Source organism: Mesoplodon mirus, assembly GCF_964341445.2.
Source record: "Mesoplodon mirus genome assembly, chromosome: 3".
NCBI lineage: Eukaryota > Metazoa > Chordata > Mammalia > Artiodactyla > Ziphiidae > Mesoplodon > Mesoplodon mirus.
Window position 1 is genome coordinate 122,128,607 of NC_138978.1, and position 22,014 is coordinate 122,150,620.

Consider the following 22,014-nt stretch of genomic DNA (forward strand, 5'->3'; position numbering starts at 1 on the left):
CTTTTTAACTCTTGGGCATACAAGTTTGTCCCATTGAAGTTCATTAAGTGGGCTTCCTAAAATGTATGCTGTTTGTCTGAATTAACTCTGCTCAGCTTTGTTCTTCCCCTTGCCTCTTTGTACTAAGAAAATGCATTATTCTACAAAAGACAATGAATAAATCACTCTTCTCTTTGGATGATAGGTAGTAAGGCACGTAACTCTTCAGCTCAAACTTCCAGTAATTTCATGCAACATATTTTCTTTCAACATACTGTGGTATAAAAAGCAGGATCTTCAACTGGCTTATTTCTATGGATGCCAGAAAGTTATTAAGTCCTCTAAACTAAAAATAACCGTTTTGTAATTTTCTTTGTAAAGATTAGACATAACTTACAAAAAGTGCCTCACTCATTGGTTAACACTAACAAACACATAATAAATACTATGTACTGTTAATCTCCTGCTTCTAAAGTCCCCAGTTCCAGCTGTCTACTTCATCCTCCCTGTCTCCCGTCCACACTTCAACTCTCTTTCCTCCAAAATTTTCTTCCATATAGTTCACACTAAATGTCTCCAGAAACCCTCTATGCCCTTCTCTCCCTCAAAGAGATATTTTCTCTTCTAGGATGTTTTCCCAGACTAGCTCCTCTGTTGTCATATGGTCCAGCCTCTCACAGATGTACCCAATACATGTACATTAAGTTTGCTTTATATTTATGTGCACTTTTTTCTGTATTTCAATGTAAGTGTCCTGGCACTAACAATGGTGGACTGATAGATTCCAAAGGAAAGGAAATTATGTACTTTATCTGCTGCTTCACCCTTTTTACCCTTGTAATAGCTCATACATATCCTTGTGATAGCTCCCCTTATAAAAGGGAGCCACTGACAATATAAACAAAAACACTTGTGACCTCAAACTTTAACCATGACCACTCAGCCAAGGACCTTGGCAAAAACTTAGAGCAAGTAGCAAAAAGCTGGTTACTTTAGCTCTTCCCAGAGGCCTTAAATTCATGGCATTCTTCATGTCTGGTTTTAGGAGGTAAACTTTTCAGTATGAATTATTAAAAAATATTTTTTTTGGAAAGCAGGAAAAATGTTCAAGAGTCTAAGGGGAAAGACCTGGGGGCAAACTTTGCTACTGTATCCCAGATTCCTCAAGCTATCTGCAGACCTTGGTCTTCTCCTTATGGCTCTGCCTGCTTGGGCTGTACGGCTGTACTAACCAAGGTAGGTGGAAGCTGCAGAAGGTTCAGTCTCTTGGATCCATGCCTCCTCATCCTCTGTGTCTCTGCAGATCTGGTGCAGGAGGAGAAGGTCAATGAGCTTATTCTTCCGGTTGGCCAGTTGCTTTTTCAGGTCTTCAAACCGAGACACCAGGGACTCCTGCCTTGCCCATATGTCCCCAGCATTGGGATGGCCTATTTCTTCAAAATATGCTGCCAGGTCTGTGAGGTTGTCCACTTGATCCTAAGGAAGAAATAGAATCGGTGTCAGAAAATCCCATCATTCAGTAGAAAAGAATGAAAGTTTGGTATCTGGTATGGAGGGTAGGACGGGGGGTGGGTGATGATGCGGAGAATCAGCTCTATATGTACTCATGTTTAAACTTCTAATCAAGTCAGTGAAATAGAATGGGAAAGTTTGCTACACTAAGAACCAATTATTCAAGCTAAAGGCTATTTATAAGAAAGTAGTTCTGAAACCACGTGTTAGAAAGGACAAAATATGTATAGAGTGTGCCAAAGAAATCAGGGAAACCAGAACTACAAAGACTTGCTTGTTTTGGAGTAGTGATAAATTAAGGCCCCAAAGAAAACAGCAGGAGGCTTTTTCTATCTCAGTTCCCTTTCCAGGCTCTTTCTCACCCTTTAAAATGAGCTGAAACTGTAAATAACAAGGAAATTTCTGAGGCTTAAGTTTGTTGCATAGCAGGAACCATGCCTATGAGATGAAATGTGACATTAACAAAAACAAATGTCCGAACCTCAGAAAGAAAAATTAAAAGGCCTTTCTTTGGCCACTAACTAGTTGTATGAATTTAAGTAAATAATGGTCCCATTTGGGTCGTATCTGAGAAAGGAGGAAAATAGAAACAGAAGTTTGAAGGACATTCCTAGAAATAAAATTTTAATCGTATTACTATATGGTAAAATACATACAAGAGATTCATCTCATCTTTATTAATGAGGTCAACTGTAACTGGTCTAGCAAGAGCACAGAACACAGGATTTTTGATTGTCTGCTTGTTTCATTTTGTTGTTGGAATGGGGGTGGTGGTGATAAGAGAAGTTCTTCAAAACATTGGTATTGGTTTTACTTATTCTATTTTGCCATCCAGTGTTCAACCTACACAGGGTTTGATCTATCTCTTCTTAATTTGGAGCAAACCATTGATCATCAATAGCTTCTTAAAATGTATACTCACTTCTCCATAAAGAAATAAAAGCTCCACAAATAGTTAAAATTAAAATCTCCTACTAGCCAACTGTTCTCATCTCTTAGGACAATTTAACTTTGAAAAACATCATTGTGTAATAGAGTGATTTTCAAAGCTAATGTAGTGCAACATGCTTCAGACTAAAGAGATAGACTTGGCTGCTACTCAATTGCCATTTTATCCAGCTCTTCACCTGTTTTCATAATAGTTTCCTCACCTATATAATAAGGACTTTGGGCTAGAGAATACTCATGATCTTTTCCAGCTTTAATAGTCCATAGCTAAATTTTTTTTTTTTGCAAGCATGATATCTTAACCACTACTCCAACTAGGAGTGTAACCAAGGAGAATCCTATGGGGCCTTCCCGGGACAGATCCCTTCCATACCCTCTGTTTTAGTTCCTCTCTGAAGTTGCCAGGTAATAGTATCTGATGCATATTTCCTGAGTTTTTCAGATGCTAAAACCAGCACCAAATAGAAGAAACTAACTAGAATACTTGATGATCATGAACACATAGCCCCCAGAACTTCTGGAACTGAAGGATTAATAACGTTAACTGCCATGTTAGCTCAGCATCAATCAATCAGAGAATTGTTCACAAGCTGATCACATACCCCGTGATGCCCCCTCCCTCTCCTGGCCTCTAAAATGCTTTGCTACTCAAAATGGATTAAAGACCTAAATGTAAGGCCAGACACTATCAAACTCTTACAGGAAAACATAGACAGAACACTCTATGACATAAATCACAACAAGATCCTTTTTGACCCACCTCCTAGAGAAATGGAAATAAAAACAAAAATGAACAAGTGAGACCTAATGAAACTTAAAAGCTTTTGCATAGCAAAGGAAACCATAAACAACATGAAAAAACAACCCTCAGAATGGGAGAAAATATTTGCAAATGAAGCAACTGACAAAGGATTAATCTCCAAGATTTACAAGCAGCTCATGCAGCTCAATAAATAAAAAACAAACAACCCAATCCAATAATGGGCAGAAGACCTAAATAGACATTTCTCCAAAGAAGATATACAGATTGCCAACAAAGACATGAAAGCATGCTCAACATCATTAATCATTAGAGAAATGCAAATCAAAACTACAATGAGATATCATCTCACACCAGTCAGAATGGCCATCATCAAGAAATCTACAAACAATAAATGCTGGAGAGGGTGTGGAGAAAAGGGAACACTCTTGCATTGTTGGTGGGAATGTAAGTTGATACAGCCACTATGGAGAACAGTATGGAGGTTCCTTAAAAAACTAAAAATAGAACTACCATACGACCCAGCAATCCCACTACTGGGCACGTACCCTGAGAAAACCATTATTCAAAAAGAGTCATGTACCAAAATGTTCATTGCAGCTCTATTTAAAATAGCCAGGACATGGAATCAACCTAAGTGTCCATCATCAGATGAATGGATAAAGAAGATGTGGCACATATATACAATGGAATATTACTCACCCATAAAAAGAAATGAAATTGAGTCATTTGTAGTCAGGTGGATGGACTTAGAGTCTGTCATACAGAGTGAAGTAAGTCAGAAAGAGAAAAACAAATACTGTATGCTAGCACATATATATGGAATCTAAGGGAAAAAAAAGTCATGGAGAACCTAGGGGTAAGATGGGAATAAAGACACAGACCTACTAGAGAATGGACTTGAGGATAAGGGGAGGGGAAGGGTAAGCTGTGACAAAGTGAGAGAGTGGCATGGACATATATACACTACCAAATGTAAAATAGATAGCTAGTGGGAAGCAGCCACATAGCACAGGGAGATCAGCTCGGTGCTTTGTGACCACCTAGAGGGGTGGGATAGGGAGGGTGTGAGGGAGGGAGATACAAGAGGGAAGAGATTTGGGAACATATGTATATGTATAACTGATTCATTTTGTTACAAAGCAGAAACTAACACACCATTGTAAAGCAATTATACTCCAATAAAGATGTTAAAAAAAATTCTTTGTTGAAACCCTTCAGGGTGTTCTGTTTTTTGGGGGCTCAAGTTGAGGCAGGAGATAGATGGTCCCCAGGCTGAACAGTTTCTCCCCTGTGGACAGATACTACAAAATAGCAGGAGGGAGGAATTGAACCCTGCCTAGGTAAGAGATAAAAAACCACATATTCCTCATTCTTGAAGTCAAGGAGACCTTCCCAACTACACATGTGCAGAAAGGTTCCCTGAAAGTAGAAAGGAAGGGGGCACCACCCCATAGTAGGTGATGTCAACTTACACATAGGCCTCTTTGCTAGAATCCATCTTGGCTAAGAGATGTGAATGCACACAAGGGAGAACCCTGAGATATACCAAATATAGACTCAGACCCAGGAAAAGCAAGATAGTTAGCCAAAGGAAACCTGGAAGAAATTCCCCATATAAGTGATTCAAACTATCACGAGGGCATGACTCTCTCTCTGAGCCCGCCCGTGTGTCTATCCACACATACTCATTTTCCTCTTAATAAACACTTTACTTGTTTCACTACTTTCCATCTCTCTGTGGAAATTCATTTCTACACAGCTGATGGGCCAGGGTCTTGTCACTGGCCACTGGTCCCTGGTTGTCTAGTGGCTAGGATTCAGTACTCTCACTGCCTCAGTCCGACCTCAATATCTCTCCGGGAACCGAAACCCTGCTCCAAGCTGCTACAGGCTGAGGTCATATGAAATCAAAGCTACCCATTCTTTCATGGCCCTGCAATAAACCTTTCTCTGCTCCAAACTCCGAGATTTTGGTTTGTTGGGCCTCACTGTGTGTTGGGCACAAGAACTTGTGTTCCATAACAAGAGAACAAATTCCTGGTGATTGAATTTCCAAAATAGGGTCAAATGCTCCTACTTATTACATGTTTACACATGCTGTTCCAAACTTTCCAAAATAGGGTCAAACTTTCCAAAATAGGGTCCTAACTTTCCAAAATAGGGTCAAATATTCCTATTTGTTACATGTTTACATATGCTGTTCCTCTTTTTTGTATGTTTTTATTTACTTTTCACCAAATCTTTTCTTTTTCCTTCTTTGAAAATCTGCTCCAAACTCTCTTCCTCCATGTAGATTTCAAAGCTATCTTTATATGGTTTTCCTAACTCCAACCTTTTACTTCAAGCTCCATCAAGCCATACCTAGAGCTATGTAAGTGACTGGGTTTGTTTTGTTTATTTCTATTTTCTGTGGATTATTCTGTCTTTTCCTTTTAACCAAGAGTAACCAAAGAGCAGACATCATAAAAGTGTATTTTAACAGGAAAGATCAGTGGGACTTTGTAGGGAACAGCAGAATAATTTTTAAATACAAGCTAGGATTCCTGGGACGAGAGATTGAGTCACCTGGAAGTGGATTTCTGCTGAGTTCTCCAGAAACTCATATACAGTATCAATACTCTAGAAACATATTGGATAAATTTATTTCAACTAAGAGTTTGGTGGGATTTCAGTGGGTAACCCTGAAACTAAGAACCTAGACATCTGCTTCTTAGTCCTGGCCCTGCTGTTCATTTTCTCTGTGACATTGGGGAAGTTACTTCACTTCTCTGGGTTTCAATTTTCTTAAGAAAAAAAAAATGATATGATTAAAAATATTTTCAAACTTTGAATTTCAGGATGCCAGAATAGAAAGAGGCAATTTTATAAAAAACTTTTATTTTACAGGTGAGGATACAGAGGTGTGAAAAGGTGAAAAGATACACCAAATATCACAGAAATAGTAAGTGATAAGGCTATATATAAAACCCAGGTTTTTGGATTGAGAGTACAGTGTTATATTTAGAAGAATCAATAAAGTCTTATATCAGCCATGGGGTTCTGACAAAAGACACAAGGCACCCAGGAGAAAGGCTGGATTAAAGGAGATATTGGAAAGAGGTAGTTGACCAACTAAAAGTTTTGAATTTTTACCTTTGGTTTCCTGCTCTCTCTCTCTCTTTTATTTTAAACAATAATTACTTATGATCAGTGTGCTCAGAACATATACAGGTGATTTGGCCTATAATTGGCCAAAGAGCTAGCAACAAACCTGACGAGCAGCCATGGCAGACTCCAGGAGGCCGTGTTTCCTGAGCAGATTCTGTATATCAGCCAGACCTTTCCCATAATCCTCAGACCTAGCCTGCCATTCCACCTCCTCCAGCCAGTGCTTCAGGTCTTCTGCATTATTTTCAAATTGCAGCTGCTTGTTAGCTTCGTATAACTGGGTCCCTAGGAAAAGACAGCAAGTATAACATAACTGATAACTCTCATAACTGATCCTCATTACATGCTAATATATATTACGTCAACTTAAGGAGCAATATAATATTTTGACCCTCCAGTGGGAAAAAGTATAACTGTCTCACATGTGATTATATAAGAAATTATCATAAATTTGTAGAATTCAGGTGGTATTTGTTTTTGAAGATAGTAGTGTGCTCAAAACAAAGATAAAGAATTTGTTCATTTCTTGTTGAGGTATAGTGCTGCTATGTTAGATTTTAACTATCTTGGGTATTTTCATGTCATTTGTTACTCTCTATTGAGACTTTTTCAAAGGGATTCAAACACAAACACTGCATTTTCTGAGAGAAGTATAAAACTTGGGGTTGGCTCAGTTTGAAATTTTGAAGTATCTTTTCCTAAATATCTTTCTCAGAACTTTGCTAAGCCCCTCTCTTAGTGCCTGTCCTTCATCACAAACCATGCCTTACAATTTTCTCTGCCAGAGAATATCTTGATTACCCACATTGTTCTCAGCTAAATTCTTTACTCTATGATCTTATAGCAATTATTTGCATTATTTCTATGAAGCAATTACTATGATGTAGAGTAGCAGCAACTTCTTATTGTTACAATCAAGTTGAATTTTTTTTTTCTAAACCAAAAATCAGGATGACATCCAACAAAATCAGTATGATGTATCTTTTCCATAACCAGGGCAGAGTCATGTCTGTAGATTATGCTTATAACAAGGGGGATATTGACAGAGAAACTTCATTATTTGTGTTAATTATGGCAATTGATTAATTTTCCAAAATAAGAGGTGAAGTTAAATTTAAGTAGAGGCTATTCAAGCAGACATGGGAATTTTCTAAGAGCTTACAACAAAGCCTGAACATGCTCAGATAGGTAAAAAAAGCAACAAGTCATCAAGCCCTATTCGTAAGAATAAAATATCATGGGAACATCTTATGAGGCACCAACAATATTTTAATGTCTAACTTTATACCCTGGGTCAGAAAACCTTGTTTCATCTATAGAACCAAAATATGTATAATCTAATTTAAGGACACTAGTTTTAGGTGCATAGCCAATACTGAATTCATGGTATCTGAATGTTTATTCAAGAGGAAGAAAAAAGTGGGAAAAAAAGTGAAGAAAACAAAAGTAATTTCAGTTGAAAAGACTTACATACATGAAGAAAACATAAAATTGTGTTAATATATAGTGTGATAAATTTAGGTTAGATTTTTAAATTTCTTGACCAATAGAGGAAGACACAGGGAAGCAAATGAGTAGCATCCCTTCTTATAGAGGTCACTAGGTAAACTCAAGGTGGTAAAGATGAAGAAGGTGGGTTTCAGAATTTAGGAATTCGTTTTCAACAAGACTCTGCTTCTAACCTTTCTGTGCTGTAGCCTCCAGCAATTCCGTCCAGAGTTTGGCAACTTCACTCAAACGAACATCCACACTTTCAGAGGCATAATGATTGCTCTCAATCATCTCCTGGCCAGTTTTCTGTAGGTTATTGAGCTGGATCTTGTTAGCTGCCAATTCCTCTTCAAAGACTTGCTGCTTTTGAACCTGGCTCTTCAAGTTCTGTGTATCCTGAGACAAAATGAAAACAATTAAAGAAAACCATTCCTTGAAGAATAAGGGGCAGACATTTTGAGGACAGGAATTCCTTTTCACTATAAATCTAACTGAACTAAGAAGAGGATATAAGGCAGAATTTTCCTAGTCCAAGTATAGAGCCAGAAGAGGCTTAGGAAACTGTGTGACCAATCCTTCCTCTATACAAATGACAGACATGGCTAATCAACCCCTGAATTTATTTCTATTGAGTCTGGATATAGTCTGAAGACCATTTTAAATACGACACCCCATGCAAGCATTAACAATCTATCAGAGCTGTCATGAAAGATGTATAGTATATGAAACATCCATCCTTTTGTCCCATATACAGAAGATCTGTTTACCCTGCATACACTGGAACCATAACTCCTCAGGAGAACACAAGCACATAGTGCTGAGTTTTACAGAATGAAACGTACAGATTAGATGCTCAAAGTTCTATAAAAAAAATGAGAACAAAAGCATCAGAGGTATACATTTAAGACTAAATGATATCTAGAAAGTAAATACTGTGAATAGATATTGGCCTAGAAATCAAGAGACTAATTCTAGCCCTGATTGTAAATGCAAAAATTTGTGAGTATATATGTGTGTGTGCATAATACTTTATATTGTGAGTGAAAAAAATGTGTTTTACACAAGAAGAAGGTAAAGAAACCTATGTATAGCTCAGATAATTCAGAAATTTTTCAAAGTCATACAAACTAAGACAAGAGAGGGAGAGAATTCAAGCCCAGTTTTTACCTTCTCCAAAGAGAATTAATGCTTCTACCCCTTATGTTAAACTGCATTCTAAACATTGATTCTTGGCTAACCTTGGGCAACTCACTTCACAATTCAGATCCTTAGTTTCTTCATCTGTAAAATAAGGACTTGTTCCTTTCCAGCTACGAAACCGTGTAAGTCTATATTATATCGAACCATTAGGTTACTTTTGAGTTCCGGGTAGCTTGAATGTACATTATGATTAGACACAACATTTTCCTACTATAAGCGTGCAGAAGGCAACAGAGGGCTAAATAAGGAGAGTTCCTCCCTTTCTTCATTCTGTTAAGGACCACTGGAAATTGTGCTAGAGAAAAGGGGTGATGGGCAACAGGGTGTAGGAAAACCAGAAGCTAGATGTACAGTCTTGGAGGAGCCATTGCCCTTCTCTGAGTATCTGTCTCTCCATCTATAAAATGAGGCTCACCAGCTGAACGCTATTGTTCTATCAGTTCCAAGACTAATTCCATGAAATTCAGTCCCAATGAGTATGTCCAGGGTCTGCAGTTTGCAAATCCTGCCTACCTTGTAATCTTCATCATCTGCCAACTTTTTCTTCTTGTTGATCCAGTTCTTTAGGTCATCTGAGTCCTGATACAGTCGCTGCAGAAGCAATGAATCCTCCAGTAATCTGCGTCGAGTGGCAGCCCTTTCACGTAAAGCGTTCTGTCGGGCCAATAGCTGCGAAAACCATAAACAAACTCACTGTCAGCAAAATCAAATATGGATACATGAGATTCACTGCCCACCAAGGTTATCATGCTCTAACACTTTCCCTGATCCTGTGCATAAGCAGGCAGAGGCATATATGGGACCTTGGACATACCCCATCCCGGATGACAGCAATATTCTCTGAATCATAATGGTCATTATCAATCAGTTTGGTTGCAGTCTTGTCTAAGGTCTGGAAAGAAAAAAAAAAAGAAAAGGAATGGTTTTCCCTCAGTGGCCACTGAGTAAGTGGCCACAGTTTGGTTAGCTGTTTAAAAAGGAAGCATGACAATGTCGGAAGTAGACAAGTTTCAGGGTCAGAAGATCTAGGTCCTACTTCTGATTACTGTTATAAATTGTATTTCAAAATGTATTGTATCTCAGGCAGGTTAATTACCTTCTCTATGTCACAATTTTGTTTTTAACCTAGTTTACAGTATATGAATTCTGATGTCACTTCAAGGTGAATATCTGATCTAGTCTTAAATTTTTAAGAGGAAGCATTATTGATATAGTCACATCCAGTGCCACCAGTCTCTCTCTCTCTCTCTCTACCTATCATCTATCTATCTATCTATCTATTCATCCTTTCACCCATCATACATCATATATACTTTTATCTACATCTATATCTATAGCTACATGGGGAATGGAGTCACAAATTATAGATATGAATTTTTACTCATATTCATTCATGATTCCCAAAATTGCTAGGGCTCAGGATGGATTAATTGATTGGGAATAGGAAAATGATCTAAAATGAACAATAGCATTTTATAAACAGTAATTTATTTTACATGGTTAGCTTTTACCAGTGAAAATCAACTTAACAGGCATATGGACTGGGAATGACCATATTAAGCTCTGTATTGACTGAAGATTAACAGAGAAGACTTGGAATTGTGTTGTTAGTGTGGTTGTTGCTGCTTCTGGTTGTATACATGCACACATACAAGTTTAAAGCCAGCACTGTCCTAGGGAACATACAGTAGATTGGACAAATAAAGTCTTCCTCACACTTCTCTGAGACTTGCTTATGTATTGACATAAGACATTTTCTGGGACATTGTACTTACAGTTCACAAGAAGACTGTAGTAGCATTAAATGAGAAACACATAGATGAAGATATACAGGAAAAAATAGTTACTACTTAGATATCTAGATATTACTAAAGAAAACCAAATGGAGATATTATCAGAGGGGAAAAAATATAAAAAATTAAATAATACATTCAAACTTTTAAGTTATGATTCTATGTTGGATATGGATCCAATAGTTTCTACTTATACTGCAGAAAAAATAAGACAATCATGCACGTCATCAGAAAATATAAATGGCTCAAAATTTTAAAACTTTCTAAATATGTTTTGTGGAATAGAAATGTATTGATAAAAATGGGTATGATTATTTTTCTGGATGTTTTCTCTTTAAAGAACAACCTTCATGTTATGTCTGATAGTTATGAGTGATTCTAAGAATTGGTATTGTATGAGATGATATATACAAACATGAAGCCAATACCCAAACCAGGACCCATTTCTTACTGTAATCTTCTCCTCCTGGGCAGTAAAGGCCTCCTCAAAGTCGTCATGCTTCTGAAGAAGGGCTTCAACACTGCCCAAGGAGTTTCCCAAGTCCTCATTTTCCAGGAAGGCCTATAGAAGACAGAAAGAAACATCCCAGCTGTACCTCACTGGTGAGAAACATTCCCTCTGGAATACCTCTGAAAAAGGAGTAAGGAAGGAGGTGAGGGGAATAGAGAGAAAGGTGGGAATTAGCACAAAGTAGGAGAGGAGATACAGGCTAACATTTAGCAGCAGGAGCTTCAGAGTCCCTTCCCAATCTTCCCATACAACTTTATCACTTTTGTCTCTGTGTCTGAACAAATCAATCTAGGCACTATTCTGAGATCTCAAATACTCAAGAGGACCACTAACCTCCTCCAGGAAATCTCTCATTAACCCTACCTGACTCATTACATTTACTCTTGCTGAACTCTTAACAACTGGATATTCATTTCACCTCATGTTCAGTAGAGCTTAAAGACGCTCTGCTTTGTATTTAGGTATTTTTCTGTGCATATGTCCACGAGGGAATTTCAAGAGTCTCACAGAGAGGGCCAATCTTTTCTCCTCCTTGTGGCTCACCCTCCAGTTCCCAGGTGAACTGAAGTGGTTGTAAGGGTGTTGATAGTAGTAAATAAGGAGAAAGATAAATGGCTTCTGGACACTCTCTGAGCCCCTTTGTTACCTCTTGTCTACTCATCCAACTGTCCACTTGCTCACTGTCACGGTAGAAGAGGTGTAGTTCCAGGCACTGTTCATATTGATGCCAACGTTTGTCCCACAGTTCCAGCAGAGCATCCCAATGGGAGGTAAGTACTGCCATCTTTGGAAAGGAAGAGATAATGTGCCAGGAAGATACTAATTAATTTATTTTATCCTATATTCACTGAGCATCTAATAAATGCAAGGCTTTTTGAAGGATACAAAAATGAATAGGAAATGGGATTTTCTCTTAAGGCTGCAACATCTAAGTGAATCACTGTAGTATAGGAAAAATGAGATAAATACCATAACAGAGGTACACCACACTTAACATGTATAAATAAAGAAGAAAAGATTAATTCCGATTAGAAGAACCAGGGAGTAGAAGTATAGAAAGTATTGTATCAAATAAAGATTTGAAGGGCAGGGAGGTGTGGATCAGGATTGTAGGAGGACATCATACCACAAGCAAGTAATTACTCCAAGTAATCATTAGATTATACAAAGTGCTCCAGAGAAAAGTGCAGTGTCTAAAAAAGGTAAACATTTAATGAAATTCAAGTTTATAGGGCACTTAAATGATCAGATTGAGAAGCTTGCATTCTATTCCAAAAGCAAATAAGAACCATCATGGTGAAAGTGACATTCTCAAACTCATAAAAGCCTTTGTTTCTGCCCAAGCAACTGCCCAAGAAATTCCAGCTTATCAAAACAGCTGCTGTGTTAACTCCATTAAAAAGACAGGAACAATTCTCAGAATCCCAGGATAATAGGTAAGTTTTCAAGAATTTAGGGTCCCACTATTCCTTTGGCAGGAAATAGTTAAAAATAAAAATCCGTATTATAATTTTCCCATAGAGTACTTGATGAACTGAAAACATGGTCATCTCAACCTTCATCATATAGCACTGGGGGCTGTGCTTGGAATCTAATGATATGCAAAGAGCCTGCAAATCTTATTTCAGTTATCATCCCAAGGAGTTCCTGTGACTCTGTGACTGGAGTAAAATGTCTCAGGGATCAGGAGGTTTAGGTGAGCCCTTTGGATCTAGGAGGTTAGGATGATGGTAAACCTGAATCTTCATTCAGTGGAATCTGTGTGTTTAAAGCTTTCCTGTTGCTTAATGGAGATTTGAGAAACACAGATATAGGAAAATCAGTTTGATTTGAGGTTGTACAGAGGAGAGAAGAAAGGGGGCCATGTGCCAGGAACCATGCTAGGTACCTTAGGGAACCCAAAGATGAATAAGATGCAGTCCTCAAAGAATTCACAATCTAGAGATGAGCATGGGAAAGGGATAAAACAGAGCACATGTGACAAGGCAAGATTGTATGGAGGTTTCAAATTAGGTAGAATGTAGGTGATGAAATTAGTTAGGTTGATGAAGTAATGCTCAGAGGTGAGGGAGCACACATCAAGTCCTGAGAACTTCAAATGCCTCAAATTAGCTAAAGCAACATATGAAGGAAGCAGGGTGATATTTGTGCCCACATTAAGATGTTTATACGTCTTCTGTCCTCTTTCAGAGATTGTCATATTAGTATGAGATTAAGTGAAGACTTAATATGTATCAAAATTTCACAAATTCTGTTAAACTAGATTACCTTATCCATGACTTCATCAGATGCTTCATGATTGGCATCCAGCAGGGCTCGACCAGTCTCATTAGCAGATTGAAATCGGTCATCATAAGAGTCAATCTCATGCTGTGGTCACGAGACAAAATGTTTTAAAATGCAGCAAGAAACCTTCTGGCATTGTTGGAAACTGCCGTCTTCCTCCTACTGGGGAGGCCCTTCCTCTCTACCTTATGCTGCTGATGCCTGTCCAGTAGGGCTTCCCCACCAGTCACATCTGTGGGCAGCTCATCAGCACTGATCAAAGCAGTCTTCTCCTTCATCCAGCCTGAGAGCTCATCATAGTCAGATAAGAACCGCTGGTACCTGAGGGAAAGATAAGGGAAAAGACAGGAAGGAGGAACCAGATACAAATGGACTTTGAACAAAGAATCAGGGTTGGGTTGGGCTAAGATGTACAACATGCGCCTTGCCGTAATCCTACACTTCCCATTCCTCTGATGTACTTCCTATTCCTTTAGCAGTGCAGGTTGTAAATCCTTCACTCCAGGTTGTATATTCCTAGGGCAGATGCGTCATTGTGTGATGAAGCACTTGGACATGACATCTCCAACATCACAAAGTCACATCCCAGATGCACTTAAAGTAGAATAAAGTACTCACAAGGAGGCCAATAAATAAGGACATAACATAACCAACAGGAAGCCTAAGGGACAACTAGAGTTAGGGTTAGGAGCCCTCATGTATTTTAGTTCACCCTTCACCATATCAGTAAAAACAAAAACTACAAAAAAAGAGATCACCTATTCAAAAAAATCAAAAGCTCACTAGTTCATTTTAAATCATATCAATAAGATAAACACTATTTTCTGGTGATTTAATAACTAATCATAAAAATTAACTACTGAAATGATGTCCAGATTTTTTGTAAGCTGACCTACATTCCAGAAATAATTCTAGATTTATTTTGTGTTCTTCAGCTTGGAAATTAATTCCAGTCCCTTAGTTAGGGCCAGAATTTTGACATGTTTCTTCAGCTAATTTTTCAGTTCCATGACCACTTCATAGCTTCTTACAACTGTACAAACAGAGGAAGACAGGAAGGGTACAGGTGAAAGGAGGTGTCACGCTGAGGATTATATCCGCCTGCAAAGGACTTCTCCTGGCAAATTAAAATTTCTTTTGCCTCTACTGAGCAGGCAGGAGAGCTGGGTCACTCATTATTTTACTCCTTTCACTCTTTTATTACTGCTTTCAATGTTATACTTTGACCTAGAGATAGTTAAAGCAATAGAGAAGAAGGATTTCTCACCTATAAGAAGCCTGCAGCTTTTCATATCTGCTGGTAGCCAAGGTGCGAATGTGCCCCCAGTTGGAGACCAGATCCTCTTTCATCTGCTGGATCTGCGCTGCATCTGAAGGATGGGAAAGCTTCAACTTGTCTGCTTTGGCACATAACTCCTTCACCTTTGGGATAAACAAGAAACCTAGTATGTGAAGGTGGTCAACTGTATGGTGATGGATGGCAACTTTGTAGTATATACGGATATCTAATTATAATGCTGTACATCTGAAACTTATATAATTAAAAAAAAAAAGAAAGAAACACAGTGGGAAATCCAAGCATTCTGGTCCTCTTGGCAAAATTTTATGGGAAGAATGTAACATAATAATCATAAAATTAGAATAATTTATTAGTGCTTTTATATTGATATATTTATATTAATATACTCAAATAACTATATTAACAAGAATAATTTACTGATTACATTTTGTCTCTCATTGTGCTAAGCACTTCATATGCATTTTCTTGTTTTATAGTCTTCCTTTAATAGTACTGTGAGGCAAAACTATTCTTGTTCTCTTTGTATGTGAAAAGTGAGAGGTTGAGTATTTTATTTGCCCAAGGTCATTGAGCTAGTCAGTGTCAGAAGCAATGTTTAGACATACATCTGTCCTTCATTACCCTCTATACGAACTCCATAAATATTATTGTGGGAACCAGAAATACATTTCTGCCAAGAAAATTTCAGTAATGCCAGGCCATTTTGAGCACAATTCTTGAGGAGCAGGCCTACTAGGGCAAATTCCACATGCTACCATTAGTCCTTCTACTATACCCAACTATAATTAGGTGTTGTCTGGGACTTGAGATTTCATTATCGTTGTTCATTAAATCATGGTATTTTATCATCCATAATTAGAAAAAAAAAGACAAAAGAGGAAAAATGAGGATGAACAAAAGAAGTAGAATGGTGAAATCGTTTTCAGAAACTGGACCCAGGCACAGACCTATGATTAAAGCATAGCAAGTAGGGATCTTCCTGTGGGCTGACTCCACTGTAGAAGCTCAGGCGTAATTAGTTTAAGTTATGGTTAAGTTGTGATGGGAAGAAATAAGAATGGGAATCATTCAAGAAAACAGGCTTGCTCCAATTTCTAGTGTGTTTATACCTACTGTAGGTATAGGAACCGGGGTTTTCCAGTTTCCAGAAGAAAACCCAAAGGTGGGTTTAGTAATGTGTTTTTTCTTTTTTTTTTTAACATCTTTATTGGAGTATAATTGCTTTACAATGGTGTGTTAGTTTCTGCTTTATAACAAAGTGAATCGACTATACATATACATATATCACCATATCTCCTCCCTCTTGCATCTCCCTATCCTACCCCTCTAGGTGGTCACACAGCACCGAGCTGATCCCCCTGTGCTATGCAGCTGCTTCTCACTAGCTGTCTATTTTACATTTGGTAGTATATATAAGTCCATGCCAGTCTCTCAATTTGCCCCAGCTTATCCTTCCGCATCCCTGTGTCCTCAAGTCCATTCTCTACGTCTACATCTTTATTATTGTCCTGCCTCTAGGTTCTTCAGAACCATTTTTTGTTGTTGCTATTGTTTTTTTAGATTCCATATATATGTGTTAGCATATGGTATTTGTTTGTTCTCTTTCTGACTTACTTCACTCTGTATGACAGACTCTAGGTCCATCCACCTCACTACAGATAACTCAATTTCATTTCTTTTTATGGCTGAGTAATATTCCATTGTATATATATGCCACATCTTCTTTATCCATTCATCTGTCAATGGACACTTAGGTTGCTTCCATCTCCTGGCTATTGTAAATAGTGTTACAATGAACATTGTGGTACATGACTCTTTTTGAATTAAGGTTTCCTCAGGGTATATGCCCAGTAGTGGGATTCCTGGGTCATATGGTAGTTCCTTTTTTTAATTTTTTTAAGGAATCTCCATACTGTTCTCCATAGTGGCTGTATCAATGTACATTCCTATCAACAGTGCAAGAGGGTTCCCTTTCTCCACACCCTCTTCAGCATTTATTGTTTGTAGACTATTTGATGATGGCCATTCTGACAGGTGTGAGATGATACCTCATTGCAATTTTGATTTGCATTTCTCTAATGATTAGTGATGTTGAGCATACTTTCATGTGTTTGTTGGCAATCTGTATATCTTCTTTGGAGAAATGTCTATTTAGGTATTCTGCCCACTTTTGGATTGAGTTGTTTGTTTTTTGCATATTCAGCTGCATGAGCTAGTAATGTGTTTTAAGTGTCTGAGTTTATTATAAAAGGGGAAGAAGAAACTTACTCCCTTTTCAACTGAGTGAAGGACAAGAAGAAACAAGGTTCAGCTCCAACAGGAGAAAGTGTAGTTAGATAAAAGAAAAGACTCTCTGGTCATAGGGTACTGAGTGAGATTAGGAAACCATTCTTGAAGGTATCTATTTTGGTTTAAATTATGAAATATATTACAAAAAGCTTGAGCATATATAAAACATATATGTATATTTAAATAAAAATAATTAAATAAAATAAGAGATATCCAAGATTCATGTACAAGTTATAAACTAGAATAAGGAGGTATATTCAAGTGGCACAAAATTTCTCCTTCATTGAAATAGTGAATTTACTGTGTCCTATGGAGATGAGATGAACACCAAATGCCTCTTCTAGCTCAAGGGATTAGCCATTCTTCCAACAGGCTTACCTTGTCATTCATGACTGCAAGGTTCCTCTCAAGGGTCTTGTGACTGTGAAACAGTGCCTCAGAGCTCACAAGGTCTTTGCCATAGTCTTCAGAAGTGACTTGAGGTTCCTTCTCTTTAATCCACTGGATGGCTTCAGTCACGTCCCTGTCAGACATCTCCATGAGCTCCAACAAAGGAAGAAGGCAGGCATTCCAGGGCAAACAGCACACAACAAGGACCAGTCTAGCTCACTCAGTCAGAAATTACCCTATCTTCCCCCACACTAGCAAAAAAGTAGTGTACAGTGTTCCTTACTGATTTTAATGGTTTCCATTGAGAGTTAGAGACTTGGGCATCCTGACAACTGAGCCTCCAGATATACTTCCTATACCTGGGTAAACTCTTCATGAATGCCCTTCTTCCCAACTTCACCCTGCATTCCCTTCCGGTTCTTAATCTGCTTTTCTTGCCTCTGCAGAGCTTCCACCACTAATTTACCAGTGCTATTTGTATTGCTTTAAGCTCCATTAGACACATACTTGGCTATAGAGTGGGTCACAATTTTTTTAACTACTCTCTCCCTTGTTGTCTTAAAGGCAAGCACATGAGTTTCTGTTTTTTAGAGGTATTGGCCACTAATTGCTAACAGTAGACAGAGGCTAACACAAATAACAAGCATGGTGCTATAGCAGTTTCCTACAGTTCAGTGGTGAGATTCCTACCTTTTGAATCGCTGGAGGTCTGCAGCACTGGACAGTATTTTCTGTCGTTGGAGAGCCAGACCATGGAGCCGCTCCCAGGCTGCATTCACTTCCTTCTGCTTTGACTGAATCAAGGGCAGATCAGGATGCTTTTCCTGTGGGAGAAAGTCAGTTTTGGACTAATGCAAAAAATCATTTAAACACTTCTTATTTCACATTGGTCCATACTTTGTCAAAAGTGGAGGATGGCCATTTAGCCAGATATTACACTTCACCTTAGCCCTGCTCCCTAACTCTTACTTGATCCACATCACCAAAATCTAGAAAACCAAACCACCAGATATTGTATCTTTTGCCCACAGCTCCAGACTAGCCTACTAACACAGGTTGCCCAACCTTATTATTTTCAGAACTCCATCATGTTGATGCCTGCTAACTCCCTTCAAGATCCTGGAAACCAAGGAAAAGAAGAGAAAATTCCTTTTGTGAAACCTGACTTAATTTTTCAAAACTCTAATACTGTGGGTCTTGGTTCTTTTGGGGTCCTGATACCTCTGAGAATCTAATGAGAGCTATTTCCCTCTTTGCAGAATTATACAGACATGCAGATAAACTTAACTTTGCAGAAAACTTCACACATTTTTGCAAACTAACTGAAGCAATGAGATTTATGAATACTAGATTAAGCTAGCAGCATCAGCCCATTTTTATACTTGGCAATTTTGAGTAGTTCCCAAATACCCAAGTCTCCCTACTCCCCCTATCCCTGTTTATTCCCATTTCCATTTCTATGTTGAAGGCTCATCAGACTGAATTTTCTACTTCTCCTTCCTTGCTTATAAACAGAAATGAGCCCCAGCACTTAGGAATCAAGAGGCCTTTCAGCTTCTGTTCTTACCTTCTTGGAACACATAAAAAAGCATGACCTACTGAAAGATGAGGCAGCATATGGAGAAAACCTTCATTTTCCTTGCTAAATCTCCAGACATTGGAGCAAGGCCATTTTAGAACTTCCACCCCAACTGACTCATTGTATAACTACACTTACTTAAGAATACCAGGTGATATCAGCAGAATTACCCAGCTGAGCAACTGAGTCACTGAGTCATGAATCAGTGAATCTGATTCACTGAAAAAAATAGGTTGTTTGTTATTTTCAGTTTTGTGGTAGTTTGGTAGATAGTGATAGATAACTTAAAAATCTCCACAATAAGAAAAAGGTGATAGAGGGAGAAAATTTGGGGACTCTTGGAAATGTGGCCTGGAAAAAAATTGAGAAATGTTATTTTTCCCTACTCCAGTACCCATTCATCCTGAAATCTTGGTTCTATTAACACAGAAGCATCATTCCCATTATAAAGCTGCAGTGATAATGAAACCTTAAATGGAAAGGCATGATAGCCAACTGTTAGAATTTCTAATTCCTTCATGTACATATAAAATCAGACTGACTTCCCAGTTCTCACATATGTTAGGATTATTTATTCACACACTGAGATTTTACATGCCCAGAAATTAAAAACTTATTTAAGCACTTTCTTAAGAAAATGAAGGTAAATCTGCCTCCTTTTCCCTTCCTCCCAAAATACAAAAAAAATAGTTTAATTATATCATATATATTATGATAGCCCACCATTATTTTATATTCTGTGCCACTTTATTCTGGTTCTTCTTCATGAAGAAAGAGTGCTTCATAAACTTGAGAAATCAATGTACTGCATGGCGCAGGAGTAACCCCACTGTGGATTGAATTCCTTTATGTAAACACACATACACTCACTCACTCTCATCTCCATTTCTGTGGACTGGCAAGGGATAAATTAAGAAAGGAGAGGAAACTGCTGTGGGCATGTTGCTCCAGGGACAGGCATACCTCTGCTTTCTCACAATGTCCTATATCTTTCATGTGCCATCTACTAATGGCCAGAGAGTTTTCTTGAATATCAGATCCTTTCCCTGGCTTGGCTCTCTTGTTCCCCACCTCACCTCAGCACACTCATTGGCATATTTGTTCACTCCATTCACTCTTTCTTTTCGAACTGCCAGATCCTCTTGGAAATCGTCAAACTTCTTATGTAGGACCTCTGTGCGCTCCCAGTCCTCACCCAGCTCCACTGATGTCACTATAGCCTCCTGTAGACAGAGAAAACTCTGTTAAGTCACCCATAAACATGGAATTCCTGCAGGACAAATGCCCAAAACCCTTGCTCACATTCCCAGGATAACTCAGAAGGAGATACTGGTGGAACTTGGGAGAACCCTTCAGGAAAGAACCAGAAGCAGCAGCGTATTTCCTGAGGTGGCATTCTGGCCCAGGGAACAGTGGTCTTTGGGGTAATTCTTTGGAGAGACCAGGAACAGTGTTGGCAAAAGCCCCTGGGAACACCCTTTTGTGTTTTGGAATCTGAAAAATAAATTCATCCTGGTTCTACTAAATTCAACATACTGAGCATTTACAAAAGTATTGTGCTATGGGGGCCTCCCTGGTGGCGCAGTGGTTGAGAGTCCGCCTGCCGATGCAGGGGATACGGGTTCGTGCCCCGGTCTGGGAGGATCCCATATGCCGCGGAGCGGCTGGGCCCGTGGGCCATGGCCGCTGGGCCTGCGCATCCGGAGCCTGTGCTCCGCAACGGGAGAGGCCACAACAGTGAGAGGCCCGCATACCGCAAAAAAAAAAAAAAAAAAAAAAGTATTGTGCTATGCACTTGCTTGTGTAAATGTTCAGTCCTAACCATAGGATTATTCTTTAAGTATGTAGAAAATAAAAACCTCCCAAGTTATAGGTAATGAGAGACAAAGAATTAGGGAAAGAACTGCAATGCTCTAAGCTGGACACAGAGTAAAAGCGAAAATCTAGGAGTGAAGGCTCATGGAAGGTAGAACGGAGACAATCCTAGATCATCTTTCAATGCAGTTTTTGTGTAAGGCTTGCCTTCTTCATATTCAGATTCATACATTTAGACTTATCCCCCTACAGTGTTAACTACCTCCAGAATACCCCAAAATCTTTGCCAACATTCCTCTTTCTTCCAAGGAACTAAGCCCAGGAAGAGACATATTGACTTCTTTATGAAAGGCCTGCATTAAATTTCTATGGGATGTCTGGGGCAGATGGATGGGAAGTCCTATATGCATACTGTCTGGTCCTATACCTTGTCTCCAATCCACTCCAAGATGTCAGCACACTCCTGTAAGTACTGCTGAAGCTTCAGGGCCCGCAGCAACAGGGTGCCCTTCTCTTGAGTCAGCTCCAGAAGCAGGTCCCACAGGTGACTGAGTTCCTCCAGAAGGATCTATGGGGAAAGTAAAACCACTCAGGCACAGTACCTGCTGTGGAGCAGCAGGTATGGACTCAGAGACCTGTGCAGAGAGGGACCTGGATAAAAATCCCTCCTCCCATTCACTCGTGCATTAGTTGATCAACAAATATTTAAAGGAGGAAATAGGACATGTATGTGAATAGCAATTAAACCATATGATCTTCCATAATAGAAAAAAATGAATAATGTTTTGGTGTTTTAGAGGATGAAGTGATTACAGACAATAAGACAGGATAGAATAAGAATTCATGAAAGAGTGCTTATTTGAATTGGACCTTGAGGAACAGGTAGAATTTGATAGGTAGACAATGGGCAGAGGGTGTTCAAAGTACTGAAAAAGGCATAGAAAAAACTTAGCATGGACTGTTTGTCAGAAAGGATAAGAGTTACAACGTTTTTCTGACTTATAAAGGAAA

General features: G+C 38.7%; 1 protein-coding gene across 2 annotated transcripts in view; it reads right to left on the bottom strand.

Moving 5' to 3' along the window:
• The window catches only part of SPTA1 (spectrin alpha, erythrocytic 1), a gene marked incomplete at its 5' end in the record, with an annotated part of 76,554 nt that overhangs the window by 51,935 nt on the left and 2,605 nt on the right, over positions 1 to 22,014 (bottom strand). For both annotated transcript variants that reach the window (XM_082613441.1, XM_082613440.1), the window contains 14 exons: positions 1,212 to 1,455; positions 6,453 to 6,634; positions 8,032 to 8,236; positions 9,554 to 9,709; positions 9,855 to 9,932; positions 11,285 to 11,395; positions 11,991 to 12,128; positions 13,613 to 13,714; positions 13,816 to 13,951; positions 14,898 to 15,052; positions 17,598 to 17,742; positions 18,300 to 18,433; positions 20,265 to 20,411; positions 21,431 to 21,571. In XM_082613441.1, the coding sequence (XP_082469567.1) occupies positions 1,212 to 1,455; positions 6,453 to 6,634; positions 8,032 to 8,236; positions 9,554 to 9,709; positions 9,855 to 9,932; positions 11,285 to 11,395; positions 11,991 to 12,128; positions 13,613 to 13,714; positions 13,816 to 13,951; positions 14,898 to 15,052; positions 17,598 to 17,742; positions 18,300 to 18,433; positions 20,265 to 20,411; positions 21,431 to 21,571 (2,074 nt within the window). The remainder of the gene's footprint in view (positions 1 to 1,211; positions 1,456 to 6,452; positions 6,635 to 8,031; positions 8,237 to 9,553; positions 9,710 to 9,854; positions 9,933 to 11,284; positions 11,396 to 11,990; positions 12,129 to 13,612; positions 13,715 to 13,815; positions 13,952 to 14,897; positions 15,053 to 17,597; positions 17,743 to 18,299; positions 18,434 to 20,264; positions 20,412 to 21,430; positions 21,572 to 22,014) is intronic.